This window comes from Nilaparvata lugens, chromosome 4 (genome assembly GCF_014356525.2).
Source record: "Nilaparvata lugens isolate BPH chromosome 4, ASM1435652v1, whole genome shotgun sequence".
Lineage (NCBI taxonomy): Eukaryota > Metazoa > Arthropoda > Insecta > Hemiptera > Delphacidae > Nilaparvata > Nilaparvata lugens.
Window position 1 is genome coordinate 40262698 of NC_052507.1, and position 21792 is coordinate 40284489.

The 21792-nt window shown below is 34.7% G+C and overlaps 1 protein-coding gene across 3 annotated transcripts in view; it reads left to right on the forward strand.

Annotated features, from left to right (window-relative positions):
- Nucleotides 1-21792, forward strand: part of LOC111051989 (hemicentin-1) — a 731812-nt gene that overhangs the window by 472751 nt on the left and 237269 nt on the right. For all 3 annotated transcript variants that reach the window (XM_039427471.1, XM_039427469.1, XM_039427470.1), the window contains exon 3: nt 6972-7180. In XM_039427471.1, the coding sequence (XP_039283405.1) occupies nt 6972-7180 (209 nt within the window). The remainder of the gene's footprint in view (nt 1-6971; nt 7181-21792) is intronic.

Sequence of the window (21792 nt, forward strand, 5' to 3'; positions counted from 1 at the left end):
AAGTTCTTGGAAATTCTACATGAATAAATTCTAGGCTCTTAAATGCTAAAGCACTTGTCGGCGTGGCCAATAATTTAACGAAGAAAAATTTATATTTCTGAACTGTAATATTTTTCGAAGCGTAGATTGGGGCCCCTTTAAACTTATAACACGTGAAATTCCTTGGTGGTCGTGGTTTTCTTCTTTAGATCAAAAATCGTTTGATCGGCAGCGGGTCCAGGCTTTGGTTTCAGCACGTGGGGAATTTTAATTTAATATTTCCTTCACCAAATTAATTAAGGGATGATTTAACTTTAAACTTTTAAATTTATCGATTGATGAAAATAAATTTACAAATAACAAATAGATTGGCCTAAAATATTGGCTCACAAAGAAAACATATAAAATCGAACAAGAATTTTTTACGAATAGGTCTTGGTAACTATAAAGAGATCTGAACGGTGAGGATTTCAAAAGGGAAGTGCTGTCTTTTTCTCTAAGCTTCTTGGCTAGACCTTTCTTCTGAGAATCTTGATGTAATAATTTGCATGAAAATTTGCCATTGGTAGGACGCTTGTGACGTAGACGTGACGTCAGTGGCAGGCAGTAGAATATAATTCCTTAATTACAATAATAATTCAATTTATGTAATTCTTAAAACTGCTTAATCTTCTAGACATAGTTCCTCTCATACAATGTACATGTGCTAGCGTATATGATAAGGCAGGTTTGTTGTCTGATAGTAGATTAACATGTGTTGCTTTCAAACGATCACCTTTTTGGTGCTATTTTTATGCACTATGATTGGCTTAGGCTTGCCAAAGAGATTTAATTACCATGTGGTTCAGTTGAAGTAATAATTAATAAATTAGTATTCTTATACAATTTTTATTATGTCTGAGACTGTTATAATTAATTTCTGCTGTTTTTATCAATAATATACATTTCATGCTATGACCTAGTTAGTTACAATAAGACCTGACATATAATATAATTTCTTGAGTAATAAATAATTTCAACAATAATACGTACATTTTTATTTTTTTATTTGGAATTCTTGGTCCTTTATTGATAGTTTTATAATTTTTAGGAATGATATTATACCTGGCATGAAAACCGGCATGACATTTGACAATACTTTGAATCAGTCAGCTGTGTTCTGGCTGCTTTAAACATCTGATCGATAGTAAACAAAGTGTAACCTCAAATTCAATGAGCAATTCATAAATAATTCGTGCTTTATTTGCAGAATAATTATAATTTTATTGAATAATTTTCTAGAAAATATTCAGTACAGAACGGTACTCTTATCTAATATACAGTTACTGATAAGTAAGCTTTATCGCTCGGTCGCTAACCATTCCTTTAGCAAATTCTTTCATTTTAAAAGGTAATCACAATTTTCTCTCTTCTCATGAGATCTATTTGAAAAATTCATCACAATATATATATATATATATATATATTATATATATATATATATATATCAGTATTTCCGTCTTCTCTGATAACCCTAGTGACAAAAATTATAACTGAGAGGATCCAATATCTATATATATTTAAGTGATTAGGGGCTATTATGCACATCTCCAATAGAGATATCAAGTCCAATCTCAAACAATGTGTAATAAGCTGTCGTTGATTGATGATAAGCTGCTCTGACCTAATTTGGTTTACCAAGGTGATCGACAGTGTAATTAGACATTGAGATTCTCTAATGTCTCAAACGTTAGCGAGATGTGTGGGAAATGTGTGTTAGGCTAAAACTCAATACTATTGAAGATATTCTATGTATTGAGGAATCACAATTCTTGATGAAAGTGAGATTGATGTCGGTTGGGAGGAAACTTCATTGGAGAGGCTTTGGAGAGCTCGAGATTCTAGCTGTGATGTAGGAAATAGAACATTCTTATATCAACGTGGAAGTTCAGAAGATTTTAGAGAATAAGAACATCGGAACCCACACAGAAAACTTACTGGACTATAATTATTGTTTCATTCCTACACAAGTATATAATATTTAACTAGTAGTTCTGTGAACAGGAGACCTCACGCAGTATTCTCATCCTCAAGTACCTGATTGAAACTATAGACCTAATGGAAATACAGCAATAGACTGGCTTCTCCACAAATCTGTGTAATCACTTGTCAGCTGATTTATGATGAATAATATTCTATAGTGTAATTTTTACTTTCCTCGCCATATTACCATATATAGTCCAGTCACTATATACATTGGTGCATGCAATTCATATTGTAGTTCTGATTTTTACTTTCCTTGCCCTATTACCATAGGTAAGGAAAGTATTGCTTTCCGAAAAAAATTAAGGTACCCCAATTTCTAAATTTCTATACGTTTCAAGGTTCCCTGAGTCCAAAAAAGTGGTTTTTGGGTATTGGTCTGTATGTATGTGTGTGTGTGTATGAGTGTATGTGCGTCTGTGTACACGATATCTCATCTCCCAATTAACGGAATGACTTGAAATTTGGAACTTAAGGTCCTTACAATATAAGGATCCGACACGAACAATTTTGATCAAATGCAATTCAAGATGGCGGCTGAAATGGCGAAAATGTTGTCAAAAACAGTGTTTTTCGCGATTTTCTCGGAAACGGCTCCAACGATTTTGATTAATTTCATACTTAAAAAAATCTGGTGTGGCGCACTCACACAACTTTCCTTGCCGTTATGAAAATTGATCACCTGACGCTAGAAGTGTTCTCGCGAATTTCAAGTCTACTATTTAAAGATATGAGAAAGTTTGTGATAGGTCAATAACGCTGGAAACACACGACGTCAGCTATCTCTTCGTAGTGAATGATTTGATAGAACCAACAGTTTGCAATTTAATAATCACATTTTCTCGAATTTCAAGCTTATTTTCAATTTTAGGTGGAAATGTTACTGGTCATTAATTGCAGAGATTTTCATGCTCAATTTTCATTTTTCACTTGAAATTTTTTGTTCAAATTGTATATGAACGCTAATAATTGAGAATCTAAAATCAAACTCTGCATAGATGAGGCGGAGCTCCTGAATTTTTTACAGATATGGGACTTGTAGCAGTTGATAGAGCTTATCAATTACTATTTCAGGTATGAATTTGATCAACATCGTTGGAGCCGTTTTCGAGAAAATCGCGAAAACCCTGTTTTTGACAACATTTCCGTTATTTTAGCCGCCATCTTGAATTGCATTTGATCGAAATTGTTCGTGTCAAATCCTTATAGTGTAAGGACCTTAAGTTCCAAATTTCTAGTCATTCCGTTAACTGGGAGATGAGATATAGTGTACACAGACACACACACACACACACGCACACGCACACACACACACATACACACACACACACAACACACACACACACACACACACACACCACACACACACACACACACACACACACACACACACACCACACACACCACACACACACACACACACACACACACACCACACACACACACACACACACACACCACACACACACCACACACACACACACACACACACACACACACACACACAACACACACACACACACACACACACACAACACACACACACACACACACACACACACACCACACACACACACCACCACACACACACACACACACACACACACACACACACCACACACACACACACACGCCCATTTTCCAATTTTCCAGTTTTCAGCTATTTCTGCCAAATCTAGTGATCGAACAGAAAAATTTGCTCATGCCTTTATTTTAGATTATAGAATTCTTAATAATATGAGATCATTCGGAACTCTCTATCTTCAATGAGTACTGAGTTATGATTTTTCCAAAATGAGTGAAATGTGAAGCAAAAAATCAATTTTGATGAATTTTAGTTTATGATCATCAATTTCTTCCGATTGTTACCATTTAGATGTAAAATTCAAAATCTCTCTGGGCGTATTTTTGTGCTCTATAATCTGAGATTAGGTAGAGCTCTCCATCTTATGAAGATTTCCAGGTACAAGTGACAACAATGCTCCTTGTATTGTGAAAAACACCTAATTTTCAGCTTCAACAATCATCATCAACCACATTGTCCTCACATTGATATTTCACATAATGACAAAAGTTCATGATATTATGTTCTATGAGAATCACCTGTTAGCTGCACTTCATTTCAGTATTTCCTAGTGGAGAGACGCGCTCAAGGACACCTCAAGGATCAAAATTTCAATCACTTATAACTTTTGACACAGTGCTCAGATTTATTCTTTCTACACTTCATTCTTCTCTTCTCGTCAAGGCGGTCCAAATTCATATACCATAAGTCAAATTTGGTCGAAAAATGGAAGCTCTATTGTTGAGTGTACTTAAGCCCATATTCCAATATACAAAAAAAGGCCAATTTCTATATCCAATGCTGCATGTCTTGTGATAAAATTTCTAAATCTAGTGAGAATGTGAAAATTGTCCCCCTCTACCCACTCGAATAAATGATACTTCCGATTCCAATCCAATTCGAAAGTTACAGAAGATTTTAAAAATGGCGATTTCGGTTTTTACAATTTTTCGTGATTTAACTGTTGATCAAGAGTGTCCAAAAGGAGTCTGATTCATCATAGAAACTTACGATTGATTCCAAATTGTAGATAAATTCATCCTCTACGAGCTCAATTGCCTGAAATCCATCTTGAATCACTTTTCCCTATCATAGAACTTCCAAAATCGTTAATATGAGAAAAATATCTATAATTTCCGGATTTTTTTCAACAATCAAAACTCACTTTACGAACATATTTTTCCATAAATCATTTACAGCAGATGAAAGAAAAAATTCTATTGTACATTTCAAGATCAAGTAATGATTTTTATAATGAGGGGTTACAGATATGCATATATGCATATTGTACATTTCAAGATCAAGTAATGATTTTTATAATGAGGGGTTACCGATATGCATAGATAGCTTTGGATATAGAAATTGGTCATTTTTTGGGTATTGGAATATGGGCTTAAGTACACTCAACAATAGAGCTTCCATTTTTCGACCAAATTTGACTTATGGTATATGAATTTGGACCGCCTTAACGGGACGAGAAGAATGAAGTGTAGAAAGAATAAATCTGAGCACTGTGTCAAAAGTTATAAGTGATTGAAATTTTGATCCTTGAGGTGTCCTTAAGCGCGCCTCTCCACTAGGAAATACTGAAATGAAGTGCAGCTAACAGGTGATTCTCATAGAACATATCATGAACTTTTGTCATTATGCGAAATATCAATGTGAGGACAATGTGGTTGGTGATGATTGTTGAAGCTGAAAATTGGGTGTTTTTCACAATACAAGGAGCATTGTTGTCAGGTGTACCTGGAAATCTTCATAAGATAGAGCGCTCTACCTAATCTCAGAATGTAGAGCACAAAAATACGCCCGGAGAGATTCAGAATTATACATCTCTATATATTTTCTATATATAAGCCCTATCAACTGGCATGAGTCTCATTTCTGGGAAAATTCCATGAGCTCAGTAATATTCTTGAGAAAAATGGCGGATAATGACTAAAAAACCATGCTTTTCACGGTTTTCTCGAAAACGGCTTTAACGATTTTCTTCAAATTTAAACCATGGATATTCATATGGCTATTCATAAGCCCTATCAAATAACATGAGTTTTTTCCTTGGAAAATTGCTGGAGCTCCGTAATATTCTCGAGAAAAATGGCGAATAATTACTAAAAAACCAAGTTTTTCACGATTTTCTCAAAAATAACTTGACCGATTTTTGCATTCATACCCTGTACAGTTATTTATCAGCTCTATCAACTGGCATGAGTCTCCTTTCTGGGAAACCAATGGGGGGTCCACCCCATCATTTGGAAATGGACTTAGTAACCTCCTTCTCGTGCATGAGGTAGGTAGGTAGCGCAGTTCATAAAAAGAAAACATAGTCGAGATATTTCATCTGTAGAACAGCTGTTTTGACGACTTTAGAAAAATGACAACTAAAAAATCATCGAATTTCACAATTATTCACACAGAGAAAAAGTACTTTGAAAACAATTATACATACACATATACAGAAGTCTGATCGTAGTTTCAAATATGAGCAAGGAAAGTTGTGTGAGAGTACCACACCAGATTTTTACTCTAATATTGGCGTATGAAGGAGGCTCCTTTTTCCTTTTATATTATCCTTGAAATGCAAAATTTCCAAACATTTAAACATTTAAACATTTAAACATTTAAACATTTAAACATTTAAACATTTAAACATTCAAACATTAAACATTTAAACATTTGAACATTTGAACATTTACACATTCAAACATTTAAACATCAAGAGAAATGCCGAACCGTCGACTTGAATCTTAGACCTCACTTCGCTCGGTCAAATATGAAATTTAAGTAATGAAAAAATCTAAATAATAATTTCTGACACTAAAAATAACTGTAATTCTAATAAAAAGTAATTTTTCCCTTGAAAACCTCACAATTATATTCTTTTCGAGCATACATAATTTATTTTAGACTTTCATATTATTGCGATAAAATTGTCAATAAAAAGTTATATCTCCAAAGTTCTCAATCATTTCTGAGTTTCAGTATTTATCAAATCCAAAAAATTAAAATTACTGGAGATAATTGCATATTATAGCCTACTACAAGAACGTTCTCATCCACAATCATCTCATGAAATTGAACATGGCTTGTTTGAAACTTTTAGTCCTTGAAGTTCGAACTGGAAAATTTATGAAAATTATATTTTCTTTCACTGGAATGACGCATTACAATTTCAACCCTATGCAATCATTTATAGTATTGTTCGAACCTAAGTTCTGGTTCAGACAGGCATACTTCAACTCACATTGAGTTTTATGCAATGTTATCAGCTCTAACAATGAAACATCGTTTCACAAAATTTCCATACATGATTTCACACCGAGAATCTGGTGGATTTTCAAATTTCGGAAAATCGTTTTCTCTCACTGATTCAATGTTGAGGTTTCATTTTTTGTAATGTTTGCAGTTACGACAGGCGAGGAGCAAATGAGTTCCAACCGAAACACTGGGCGGACGAAAGTTTCCTGGGTCAGCGAGCCGAGTTTATGGCGAAGGAGTCACCGACACATCTGCGACTCGACCGCATTCGTGAGTCCGACAGAGGCACCTACCGCTGTCGCGTCGACTTCAAGAAGTCGCCAACACGCAACAGCAAAGTCAATCTTGCCGTCATCAGTGAGTAGCCTAGCCGCACTAACTAATTTCTTCATCTCTGACGTTTGCAACTCCAATTTTTCTGATTGTTCAGACTTTTTTCCTATAGTGAGGTTCTTTTCTGATCGTCATCATTGATCAAATAGGAAAAATTAGTGCTATTTATGATGCATCATGACCGTCTGCTGTGAATTCTACTCTAGACAATCATTTTCTTTATTCATTCAATTTTCAATACAATAACATTATCATCTTCCATGCAGGCCTGTTCTCCCAGATACAGTGCTATTAATGAATGGAGCTGATAAAATACATCGATTATGAATGATTATCTACAGATTTTGATTTTGGTGTTGTAGTGCTCAAGCAGACAAACTATTCTTCCCTTGGTATAGAATAATGATTTTCCCTTAGTTTCCCACGATCCTATTTATTTCTCAATGTAAGGTATGTGTCTCACCAATGATTCAGAATAATTTTTTGAAATTAAAATGTTTCTGATGAATTCAATGCATAAGTCCTTATTAGTTTGAGTACTCAAGCAACATTGCTCTCTTGAATATGTGGCCAATGTTCGATAAAAGGATGGTTCAAGGTATTCTATATTGTGAATAGTATTTTATCTCTTTTTATTTTTTGTTTCAAATGTTGTCTTGCTCATAGTTCAACTCTGAAAATTCTTGAAACATTAAAAGTCAACATTAAAATATAGAAAGTCACTCGCACATTCTCATATTATCATACTTGATTATTCGATACTGGGCATATTCTTCAATGACTGGCGATTCCAATTTATTCAATTATGAAATACTCAACTCTCAATCTTACATTCTCATCAATCTCCGGTTAGACTCTTAACTTGGGCTTATGATAACTGAATTTGATAGTTATTCGTTTTCCTGAATAGAACAATTAAATTTGAAAAAATTAACAAGATTTCCACTTTGTATTCTCACCATGTCTTCCTTCTCCATTACTGAATCTCGGTTCTCCATCACTCTTAGCTCCAATATATTGCACAGGACACTGCAATCTACTCGCATCATAACGAATGAGGCCGACCCGCGCCCACGGCTCAATCACCACACGGTCAGATAGGTACAGGGAACGGTCGAGGTGAAAACTCTATTCTGTCTATTTTGTATTTCAATGTTTGTGGTCTGAAAAGTAAACTTAAAGAGAACAGTTTCTTCAATATCCTAAGAGAATACGACGTAATATGTTTAAGTGAAACTTTTGTGTTGGAGAAAGATGCTGGTTATTTTAATTCGTATCTCTCAGATTTAATAGTTGTATGGAATTGGGGTGTGAGAGTTTCTCATTACGGCAGAGCTAGTGGGGGTTTATTGTTGGGTTTGAATAAAAACTCTATTTTTAAAGATAGTATTAGAGTAGAAAGAGTGAGAGGTAGACCAGTGGCGATTGACAAGATTAGTGAAAATAAGGATGTTCATTTATTACCTGTATATATTAATCCCAATAATTGGCAGACAGATTTTGAACAGCTGTATGATTTCCTATTGGAGAATTCAGATTTAGAAATAGCGTTGATAGGTGATAAGAATGTTAGAATAGGCAATATGCAAGGAATGAGAGTAACTGATTATACTGATTATGATTTAGGAGGATTGTACTTATTAAGAACCTCAAAAGACTTGACTATAAATTCAAGAGGAAGAAAGTATTTAGAAATGTGTGATAATCTGGGTTATATTGTTGTTAATGGGAGAACAGAAGGAGATAAGGAGGGTGAGATGACGTTTGTTGGGGCAAGTGGTGCGTCAGTTAATGATATAGCAGCCGTGCCATTGAGTCTTACTTGCTATGTTCACAAATTTAGAGTAATACCGTGTGCGTATTCCGATCATATGCCCATAAAATTAGAATTATACATGGCACGCGAAGATAAGCAATGTGATTGTCTGCCTCTGTTGCCCAAACTAGTATTAAGGTGTGGTATTGAGAATTATAAAAATAGAGTCACTGATATTGTTCAAAGCATGGTTGTAGAAGGCAGTGATAATCGTCAATTATTGGACAATATAAAAAATTGTATAATAGAGGCGTCAGGAAGTAGTCAGATAAAGGAGCCTGGACAGAAAAATATAAAATTTGAGCAACCATGGTTTGACTGGTAATGTTGAAATGCGAGAAAATTAGTCATGTCTCTTTTGAAATTTTACAGAAACAACCACTCTGAATATAATAGGATAAATTATCTAGAAGTGAAACGTTCATTCAAAAGTTTGTGCGAGAGAAAGCGAAAAGAGTTCAACTGCAGACTTATTTATAATTTAAATTCAGCAAGAGATACAAAAAGCTTCTGGGATGGATTAAATAAGTTTAAAAATAGGAATAAATTTGTTTCGAATTCTATAAATGCTCAAGATTGGGTGAATTACTTTTTCAAATTATGGAATCCTCAATTGATAAGTACTCCAGTACAGTATGCAGTCCCTATAGTGGAGAACTTAGAGATGGATAGGAATTTTGAAATGAGAGAGTTGTTGTTAGTTATAAAGGAAGCTAAAAATAATAAAGCACCAGGAGTGGATCGCATTTCCTATGAATTTTACAAAAATGCTCCGTCGAGTCTAATTGATAAGATTATAATTCTATTCGATAGAATTTTCAACTCGGGTGACGTGCCAGACAGTTTCAAGTTATCGATCGTGTTCCCACTCTACAAGAAAGGAGAGAGAAAAAGGTAGAGAGCTATAGAGGTATAAGACTTATGGACGTTATCGCAAAACTGTTTTGTGGATGTTTGTTGAAACGAATTGATAAATGGGTCAAGGACAGAAATATTCTCAATGAATATCAGGCCGGCTTCAGAAAAGGTTATTCAACTGTCGATAATATTTTCACTCTTTCATCTATTATTCAATTGAAATTGCAGATTAGAAAAAATAAAGTTTACTGTTTCTTCGTCGATTACCGAGCCGCGTTCGACTCTATTGATAGAAGCGCTCTCTTCTACAAGTTATCCTGCTTAGGTTTATCCACAAAAATGATTAATATACTAAAAGCTTTGAATAGTGAAACAATTGCTAGTGTATGGTGTAAAGATGGCCTGACAAAGAGCTTTGCTACAGAGATGGGCTTAAGGCAGGGATGCGTGATCAGCCCGTTATTGTTCGCTTTGCCAAATAACACACCAAATTACATGTTGCTTCTTGAAACGGATGAAAGGCTGATTTTCGAGTATACATTGAAGCTTCATTTTCAATACATCAATAAAGTTTTGAAAATGGAAAATGATAGATTACCAAAGATTATGGCTGTGGAGGTAATAAGGAAGAAATGTTTTTGGTACAATGCATGGATACAAATGGCAACAGAGTGCAATGATAATTTGGATTTTTCCGCTCAGAATATGAGTAACTGGAAGAGTGAAATATTGAAATTGTTGGATGGGGTGAGAGAGAATTTCAGGGAGGATCTTTTGAGAGGTGCAACGGCGGCAAATTTTCATATTCATTACAGAGCACTGAAATTGGGTCTAGGATCTGCGAGCTATATAAAGGAGCTGAGTAGCCATGCGCTTATAAAATGGGTGATGAAGGCAAGATGTGGATTGATAGATTTGAACTACAAGCCGTGGTTGGAAAATAGAGACATGCGCTGTTCATTATGTAACAGAGGGGATAACGAGGATATTTTCCATTTCCTAGCAGTATGCCCCATTCTATCAGAGTGGAGATGTAGATATTTGGGAGCTATTGAGCTTAACCAGGAAGCATTTATTGATTTTTTGAACGGCAAGGATTGGGTAAAGCTGGCATTATTTTGTAGAGATGCTTGGCGCTATAGGTGGCAATTAATTCAAGAGTTTAATTACTGAGGTATTTCAATAATTTAATAGTTTGGTTTGATATTAAAATACTAATGAACCCCTATTATTGTTGTTATTATTATACATCATCTCAATAGTTGTCAATGTTTGTAATTGAGGTCAAGTTGGTGCTGTTTCGTTCTCATCTAGATCATTTCCACTCAAAGGTAATAGGCCTATATACTTTTGAAAAAGAAAGAATTAATCCATTTTAATTTAAGAATTGAAATAGCGTAACATGGATATTTCCTTCTTACGCATGTTTGGTTAGTGCCATAGTAAATTGTATATTTTGTAATTTAGTCATTGGGTACTCTTTTCCGACTTTTTTCTACTCAGGTTGTTTAATTTAATTTGTGTATTATCAAGAAATTTTATCATTATGTATTATTTTGACTTTATTATTATTTTTTTTTTTCATTCAAAAAAATGAAGAAAGAAATTGGTTCACATTAAAAATATAAAATGTTAGAATGCTTCTTTTTTATCCAAAGAGACTCATTTATTTATTTTATTTTGATTTGAAGAATGTGTGTTCATTTATCTTAGTAATTCGGAATTTACGGCTGACGGTCTTTGACCAAGCCGTATAGTGTATGCAATATTTTAAAATGATACTTCTGGTAAATTATTGTTTTTTTTTCAATAAAGCACTTTTATATCTATCTATCTATATCTATCTATCACTGCAATCTTGGTGTTGGTTTACCCTTCTATTGGGCTGCTATGAATCCTCTTACATAGTGCACTACTAAGTAAGTCGAGGGCTTCCTATTCCTCTTCTACTTACCCTTTTGTCCAGGATGGCCAAGCAGGAGCTTAGTTGCAACCCACATTCGAAGCTTCCAACCCTGGTCTCGATCCTCAGCTTTCGCCTAACTTACATTAATCCTGTCTGTATCTACCACTTGATTCAACCACCTTGGCCAAAGTCCTCCTCTTCGAGTTCTCTTCTATTCCATTTGTACTATTCTACTATGAATTTGATCATTTCGTTCGTCAAATTCGTCCGTAATTTGTTTTTTAATTCTCTTCAAGAGTACATGAGATATTAGTATACCACACGAACCAGTAAGCCTATTTCAATCTTCTTGAAATAAAGAGCATGAAATGAGACACAATTGTCTCTAGAATCTATTTAGTAAGAGAGAGTAGGGTTGTGTTTGTTCGTTTGTTTGCATCAAAACATGTCAACTTGTGGATTGCATACCGGAAAAACGGGAATGATTTAGATCTCCAAATTTTGTACATAGATTCTAAAAATATCAATTCCGTGCAACTCGAAGCTCAAATTTCAATTCTCCTTCTAGATTTTCAAAATTAATGTTCAAATCTCATTCATGATACATGACAATTTATACGGCATACATTGTTGTAAAATGTGTTTGTTTCTAATTAAGGAAGTTACAAGACATCATATTTTGAATGCAGCCGTGGTGTAGTTGTTGAGTACTGGGAGAATGTTTCTCGGATTGGATCCCGATTCTTCCTTTTTTTTGTTCTTAATTTTGTCCCTCGAAACATATTATTACAAATTATTTTTTTAAGGAAGTTGTTTTTATTACGATTGAACTTGGATTTCATCAAATAATCATTCTATGTGAAGTTTCACAACCAGTACAAATGAAATGGACATGGTTTTCATCATTCATTTCAGTTATAATAAAAATGAGTAATCAGAGTTTGCAATATTACAAGAGAATAAACAATCTCATACTCATAACAACTCCCCATTTCACCTTCCACAGTTTCTAGCATTTTAGACAGATCATGCGCACAATTGAATGGTGTCGTTTTTTTGTCAAACGTATTGTCGTTCTTTTGATGAACACATCTCCATAACATTCACACAAACAAATATACCTGCTGATCAGTAAACAACTTTGAGCACGAACAGACTGGCTCAAAAATAGTCCTCCGCAATGAACCAGAATGGTTTCCTAATAACCATGAAATAGGAGAAATCCTTTTGGTTCTTCACATTGTTGATTATTGGACAGATCAACTTTTCGATTTTTTCACAAAAAAAAAAAATTATTTTTGGTCGTAGAAACAAAACTCAAAATTCTATGGACTCAGTCCATAATATGGACTCAGTCTTTTAATTATAATATTTCAAGAAAAAATAAATATCTCGAAATTGAAAAGTACACATACAAAGTTTTTGATGGAAACTCACTTTCCTGGGTCGCCAATTGGATTTGGTTGAAATTAAGCTATGGCAATACACTTATCTTGACGAGCTGAACAAAAAAGGGTTGTAATAAATTTTTTGTGGGATACAAAATTAAATGTGTCCCAAATATTTGGGGAATTACAGGGGTGTCGGGGGGCAGAATTTGGTAGGTTTGGAGGTTTTCCCGTAGCCTCCAGTGTATTATGCAACCGATTTGGTGTTCAGTTTTCACAGCGAGCTTATAGTTTTGATTGAGAATTTTTCTAACTTGAATTTTTGTATATGGGAAAACTTCAAATTTTAGATGGAAACTCAATTTCCCGGATCGCCATTTGAATTTGGTTGGAGTTTAGCTATGGCAATACACTCAACTTGGCGAGCTGAACAAGAAAGCTTGTAATAAATTTTTAGTGGGAAACAAATTTGAGTGTTTCCCAAATATTTGATGGAATACACGGGTGCCATGGGAGAGAATTTGGAACGTCTGGATGTTTTCCCGTAGTCTCCAGTGTAGTATGCAACAGATTTGGTGTTCAGTTCTCACAGCAATCGTATAGATTTGGCTGAGAATTTTTCGTATTTGGGAAAACTTCAAATTCTCGATAGAAACTCAATTTCCCGGGTCGCCATTTGAATTTGGTTGAAATTTAGCTATGGCTATACACTTAAGTTGTCGAGCTGAACAAAAAAGCTCTCATTTAATTTTCTGTGCGAGGCTGATTTCAAATGTCAAAAAAAATTTGGTGGTCTCCAGGGGGCCAGAGGGGTAAAATTTTCGTGATTTGGAGGTTTTCCCATAGCCTCCAAAGTGTTGCCTAACTGATTTTAAGGTTGGTTCTCCGTGAGAATCAGCCGTATTGGCTGTAAATTTTTTGTCTTTGCAGCTTTAATATTATAAGAAGCTTTAATATTAAGCTTATTAGAAGAAGCTTTTCTCCAACACACCCAAACACTAAGCCTATGGTTTTTTATATTTGTAACATTTTATTGTGTTTTATTTGTTCCGTAAATCTTTGTAATTTTGTTTTGTCTTGTTTTGTGTGTTTTTAATAAATTGGAATTGAAAATTGAAATATAATAAGATTAGACACAAATTCGGAGTGGAACGAATTTGTTGGTATTTTGTTTGGAATTGGGGAAAGAAAAGGCTGTCTGATTCAAGTTCAGGAGGATTTAATTGATACTAAAATTGATGTATTGAAAAAAATCAATATGATACTGTGAGGTTATCAAGTATTATGTCTTCTCCAGTTATCTATACTATAATAAAGGAAAGAACTGGCTTATACACGTACGGAATAGGAAAATTATGTTTGACGCATCATCACGTCTGAACTACTTAACTGACTGAATTGAAATTTTGTATTTAGATTATTAATTTACCGAGGATGGCTATAAGGCCTATTTTCAATCCTTCAAGATTCCATTACGTCAAGTTTTCAATTTGTCATGCTTCCAGTTGTTGTATAGAAACAGCTGAACATTTCTTTTAAAAGGGAGATTAGATGATAGGTATAAATAGGAGATCCTATTCGAATAGAAATAACTGATTTTCTGTCGCATCAAAATTTTGGCTCGCACATGGTGGAAACCGCACATCGATTTCTCAAACCGTTCAAAAGTTATTCTCATTCAAAGATACTGATAAATCATCCATCTATATTATAATAATTGAAAGAACTGGCTTAGACACGTAACGCGATAGGAATATTAAGTTTGACGCATCATCGCGTCTGAACTAATGGACTGATTAACTTGAAATTTTGCCTAAAGATTCTTTATTAACCGAGGATGGTTATAGGCCTATTTTCAATTTTTCAATGTTATTACGTAGTTTTCAGTTTGTAAAGTTTCAAAATAGACCCTTGCGGAGCACGGGTGGCCTGCTAGTTAAGAATAAGATTCTCAAAGGAAAAAGTTTAACAATTTTTTTTTAGAATAGAGCAGTGAAATTGAATAAACTGGATAAAGTTATTGATTGACGTAATATTGTCAGAACCACTGATTAATTAGACTAACAGTTTTGAAACACTAGTTTCTGTTCTTGCACAATATTATCAGTCTCAAGCAAACTGAAAACTTTCTTACGGACGATGCACCATCATCAACTGAGACAAGACAAACCTTCCCAAATACTTTCAATTCTATGAAATCTGGTTTTTGTTTGCAACTTGATATTTCTTTATTTGTTGTTCTTTGACGGTTTTCATGTTGTTATTTTGAAAACTGTAGCACGACTGTCCCTCTCATTCAATATTATACTCAATGGCAATCATCCTCGATTGTTCAACAACTAACAGTCAATCTCAAGGTTTTAAAAATACTTCATTTTCTACTGCTCGATGTTCAAACTTCCATTTCACAAGAGACCACTATCTCTATTACTATTTTAATGATACTAAATTTTATTCTCATTAACATACAAATAAGCAATCTAATCAATAAAATGTAAATAATATTCAATACAATATATGAAATTTACTACAAGTATAAATCAATCACATTTTTTTGAAAATTAACCTACATAACTATGAGAAACCCATGCTCTAGAGCAGGTGTAGTACGGTAGTAATATAATTAAATTAAGAGTGGGGTGCAAAATACATTAGGTAAGTGAGCTCACATATTGTTCGAATTTATGTTTTCTATATTATGTCTTCCAGTTGATGTGATCCAGTTTTTAACGGCACATTTAAATTTTCTTGAGTTTTCTATTATCTTGATGTGTACAGGAAGTAAATTGTGGAATGTCGGTGCTAGGTGGTTGAAGTGTCGTTGGTATGTTGCCTTGCTAGCCACGTTCGCGATGAGAAGGCTTATATTTCTTGTGCTGTGACAGTGGTTTCTGTTTTGAAAGCTTTCTGGGTTTTTGTGTAGTCTGCAAATAATTCCTAGGGAGTGGAGTTGTCTTGCGTCCATCACACCAAACTCATTGTAGAGCTGGTCTGACGGATAACGAGGTGGCTTCTGCTTGATGATTATAATAATAATTATTAGTTTTGCACTTTCATAAGGGGGTCGAGGTGAACGTAGTCTGTTCCTCTTCATCCTACAATTTCATAGATAAGCAAAGACTGAACTAAGGAATAATAAACCATCTTCATGCACTCTTCGTCTATAAATGTTCTCAGCATTTTGAGCTTGAATATTATTTTTATTTACTTCTTGCAGAGGTAATCTATATGATGGTTCCAGCGTAGAAAAGGAACTAGTATAACTCCGAGGTATTTTATTGTTGGTTTTCTGTGGATAGTGAATGCCGTGGTGTTGAAAAAGTTGACTGTTAGAAGGTTCTCTGTGGGCTGTCCATGTTGTGTAGCTGAGAAAGTTAGAAAGTGGGTCTTGTCATAGTTAAGAGTGAGCAGATTCTGATCTAGCCAATGTGAGATCTTCTGTAATCCAGTTCCAGCTTTACTCCATGCTATTGGCCACTTTCGTCCTGAAAACAAAAGAACTGTGTCATCTGCAAAGGTGATGAGTTTTCTATTATGAATCACTGGTTTTGACAATAGCAAGTCATTGTCCATCAATATGGATATCTACAACACAGAAAAATTGAGTAAACTCTTGATTCTCCTAGATTCAGAAAGCATCGTAGGTAATGTAATAATCAGTTTCTGCCAATGAAGGCAGGAAGTTTATGGAAGAGATTTTTCGATTTCATCCTTCCATTATCTCCTAATCTCCGACGTTAAATTCAATACATTGTTTCCCTTGAATTGAAGTCTACTGCTCCATTCAAATTAGAATTTTCAAGTTGTATCAATTGAGAATTCTAAAAGTGTAAATGATGTTTGGATATAGCAGATAGAATAATAATAATATCCTTTCTCTATGTAACTATAGATGTCATGGAGTGTGGATGATGATATAATTTAATATTATCCACGGAGTGATCTGGTTCTATTATCAGGGGTTGAACTCTCCTCATAATTTCTGCCATCAAGCATTCTACCGTTTTAAATTTCAAATCTAATTACAGTCTTTCACTTTGATGTATGACGCTTTCACAAATTGAACTCAATCTGTATGTGGAATTTGATTAACTTTTAATAAACGATTTTCAGTGATGCAGTGAGGTATTTCCTGAACGCTGGAAAAAAATGTTATGTTATTGGTTTTCTGTGTCGCCCATTGCTAGATGAGTGGCAATTCAATTTCAACGCGAAGCTGGCGCTTCAAATGAAATCGCGTTTTCTCTTCTAGCGCTTAGTAATAAAATTATGAACAAGGACGAAATTAGACATTTTGATCGTGTTTTAAATGGAGTCAAATTTAATAAGGGTGAATGCCGTTGCCGAAATAACTCAGATTTGTGCTCAAATATTCAGCTTTCTAGCTGATTTGTGACAGATTTATGTCTGCTTTCCATGAAATACTATGTAGCCTAATGGAGTTTCGACTATGCAAAGTTGATTCGAATTCAATCAAAATCAATATCTCAGTCACATTGACACTTGAAAGGATGTTTCGTGAAACGCAATAATCATTTCACCAGTGGTATTACATTACGATACTGTCTAACACACTTCTTTGGTCCTTCTGATGTAGACGATTAACCAGTACTGAACAATAAAAAACATTATAGAGGTAAACAAAACTGAAGATAATACTTTTCTACTCCCATTCAACGATGAATGTTCCCCAACAATCAAATAACTCTTCCATGCAGTAGTATATTCTCAATGTATTAAGAGGAGGTATTCTGACAGTTCAAGTTTCCTGAGTGCATGAAAATCTCAATCTATTGAGTATATAAGAGAAATACAGATCCTCATAGCTGTAGATTATCTCCAATCTTGAGTATATAAGAATGTGGATGAGCTATCCATATTCTTTCTGGAAACTCGATGATTACGTTGAAGTGGAGTTTGATACATTAACTAATAATAATTTTATTAGTACAATAGTGGTATTTGGAGAATAATCTATCAGAAAAACTCCATCATTCCCTAACAACTATGATGTTCCCTAACTATGAGTTGTAACAATTTCATGGATATATTATGTTTGTGCTATCCTACATACATCACAGTTCAAATAATGATCATGCTAAATTTCTAACTTTGATAAGCCAAACATTTAGTGCCTTATTCAAGTCTGACAGCTCCAAGTATAGAAGTTCAATTGAGTTATTAATGCTTAGTAAATATTGTCAGTTTCTGTAGAGAGAATAAAGAAACCATAAAGATGTTTTCTCTATGGCAGATCTCTATGTTTAGCGATTAGGAGAACCTGAATGTTGGGCAGTTTTCAGGCCTTCCCTGTAATACTGTAGTGCGATAACGATGATTATAACGTAATGGCTACAGAACAAAAAAGTATCATGATCTCTGTGGAAAGAAAACCGTGATCCAAGATAACCTCTGTGAACAAAGTGTAGGGAGTATGAATTTATTGAGGGCCCCTCCCACCTACCCAGGAAGGGCTGAAAGTAGAGGCCCTTTCGCACAGGCCCTAACTGACCGAGTTGAAGCATTTAGACTCAAAATTAGAGAAGAAACAGGTCCGTGAAAGAAGGGCCTTCAATTAATCCCTTGCCTGCTCCGAGACACGTCAATCGCTCCCTTTTTCTAGCTAGCGCTTAACCTTTGCACTCATGCGCTTCTCTGCGCACTCGTGGCATCTGCACTTGATTTACTTTGTTCCATTAGGTGGCGAAAGCGATTACAACCACTTGTAAGAGTTATTGCCGAAACTTAATTAAGGTCTAAAATTGCTCTCTAACCTCGAAGTTTTTCCATTGAAGATGTAGTATTCACAAGGATAGGCTACTTTAATTTCAGCTCCATTCTATTAGAAATTTGTATTATAACTCACGATCTTCACCCTGTGAAGGATAATTTTCAGGTCTCATAACCATCCTTTCAAGGAATCAATATCACCACAAACCTGTTTTCTCATTGTTGAGCTTGTCTCCAGTGCTGTAAATTTAAATGATAAAGTACTGATATACTATCAAAAACTAATTGGTACTTTTTATCATGAATCCACAGGAAAATTGAAATAGAATTATCGTTACATAACATCAGTTATTATGATTAAAATAAGGGACAAAATGCACACTTACACGAAACTGGAATTTTGTGACATATGCACACAACTCTTGCTAAATGTACAGAAAGGGTATCGTCTTCCTGAACTACCCATTCAGGTATCAGGACGAACCGGAAGTGAATTCATAATACTCAATTATATCAGTTGACTTTAGCCATTTCGTTGACAATATCTAGATTAGCTCATTCGTCAGAATTTGCAAACTAAGATTGTATTTTTGAACATTTGAAATATAATTCTATGCTTCATTATTTTTTTCTGGAGATGCAGTTAGGAACTGGATAGTGGGAATAATGTGCAGAAAATACCCATTTAAATAATATAATTATTTTACTATAAACTTATTGCAATGTAATTTTCAAAACTATTATTGTTTTCCATCACACACCTTCTAGGTTTTAGAATGGCTTGATTCACATTTCAGGTGCTAGCAATAATTATTGTGGCTGAAGGGGAGTTTGAAAGGATAGCTGATGCTACTACTGTCTTATAACAGGGAATGAGTAAAGATTGGGAAACAATATTGTATTCGCTTTTAGGGATGTATTTGTTTGTTCATTTATTTTAATAATGAAATTAAGATAGATAGAGAGTGGACAAACTTCTTTACGATTCGTGGTATGTGCAACGAAATCCTAACCAGGTGGAAGAATATTGTCTACAGCAGTCACTCTTACAGCAGCAGCAAGATATACAGAATAGAATGTGCATTTACAATTTATAAGATGACACATGTTTTTCAAGTGTTTGAGATATAGAAACAGAAGAAGGACATTTTGTTACTCAGCTTTTGGGTATTGTTAATAAATTAATTTAAGAGTGGAAGGAAATCATCATCTAATGAGAGTCTTGATCCACAAAGGGAGAGGATCACTACGAATCATTATTATAATAAAACTTTGCAGACCTCGGACCTCTCTTTCCCTCATTCATTCAGCTTTTGCTCTTCTTTTATCACGGCAATACGGCGGAGTATGCTCCTCTTTAGGTTTTTTGGCTTCTTATTATTACACAGGAGTTTACTCATACAAAAATATGAGTGAAAATGTAGATAGTTATATTATGGGTCTACTGGAATGGAATTCAAACTGATTTAATTTTAAGTTCATTAGGAGCTAAGACTACAAAACCCGTTTTGAGTGAAACTTGTGGATAGGGAAGTTCCACGTTTTGTGGTGATAGGGAAGGCGCTTGGGGAGAGGACGTTTGCCAGAAAACTTGTCTGAGTAAGTAATCGACGAGTGGGAAATTTGCCGCAAATCTCTTCTTCCTCTCTAAAAAACCCTTCATTAATTGGACCAAAAATATATACTATAATAGATTTGTTCATAAGATTGATACACCATCTCAAAGCTCTTGAGCTACAACGTTTATCCGAAACATGATTATTTAAACTGTTACTTGGACTCCAAGCCTGATAAATATTTACCGTTGAAAGTTATAGAAACACAATTGCTAGAAATTATATTGTAAGGGTATCTACGAGACCCTCGCAAAGTGAAACTTCGAGGAGTTATTCTAGGTGTAATGTAGCCGATTATTTGACATAAATTTTCATGCGAACTCTCAACGAGCTATAGAGTTAGATCAATTTAACCTCTCGCAAACCAAGCGATTCTCCCTTTATAAATTGTTACCATAATGTCCAGCTAATTTTATAAAGTCAACTTTGAATTAGTTGATCATTCTCACAACCCCCCCCCTCCTCAATATATTACCAATCGTAATAGCCCCATTACATGGTGGAGGCGCCGGGTATTATGTACCCTCATTCTCATGTTGTGAGAATGATCAATCAAAGTTGACTTAATAAAATTAGCTAGTCATTATGGTAACAAATCATAAAGGGGGAATCGCTTGGCTTGCGAGAGGTTGAATTGATCTAACTCTATAACTCATGAGAAAGGAACTAATTATTCAAAAGAATAAACAGAACATATGATATATTGGAGAACTAAATAGTCTATTTAATTTAATTGAAACTCAAAATGAAAATGAAAACTTGAATAAAATATTAAGAAAATTTTTAAACAAACAATAGAATAGTTACAGGATTTGCCTTCAATAAAAATCGATGAATAATCTATGACAATAGTCATATTAATAACACACTGAGCCTGAAGAATGGTGTCTCTTCACAGAGGTGTAGAGCCGGGCCTGATTATCTGCTGTAGATAGTTCCAGGCCCCGTCCTCGTAACCGACTGCCAAGAGGCATACATTTTCAATCCAATTTTACTTGTCATGAATTTCCACCGTCGTCGACACTTTTAATTTTTAAACAATGGATGCTCTCGGATTGTGAAAATTCATGTCAAATAATCGGCTACATTACATAGGAGAAGCGAGAGGGGTATATGTGGGGACTTTTGGCAGGAGACATGTCTTTATAAATAGGCCATGAGTTATAAGATGAGCCTCAACCCCTCAAACGATGAAAGAGTGACTGGCGTGGTAGTGATGTAGGGGTGAGAGGTCTTTCTCACACATCATCCCCTCTCACTCTGCATCACTCTGCCGGCTACACCGGCTGCCGAGAACAAACTGACCAAACTTTAACCCCCAC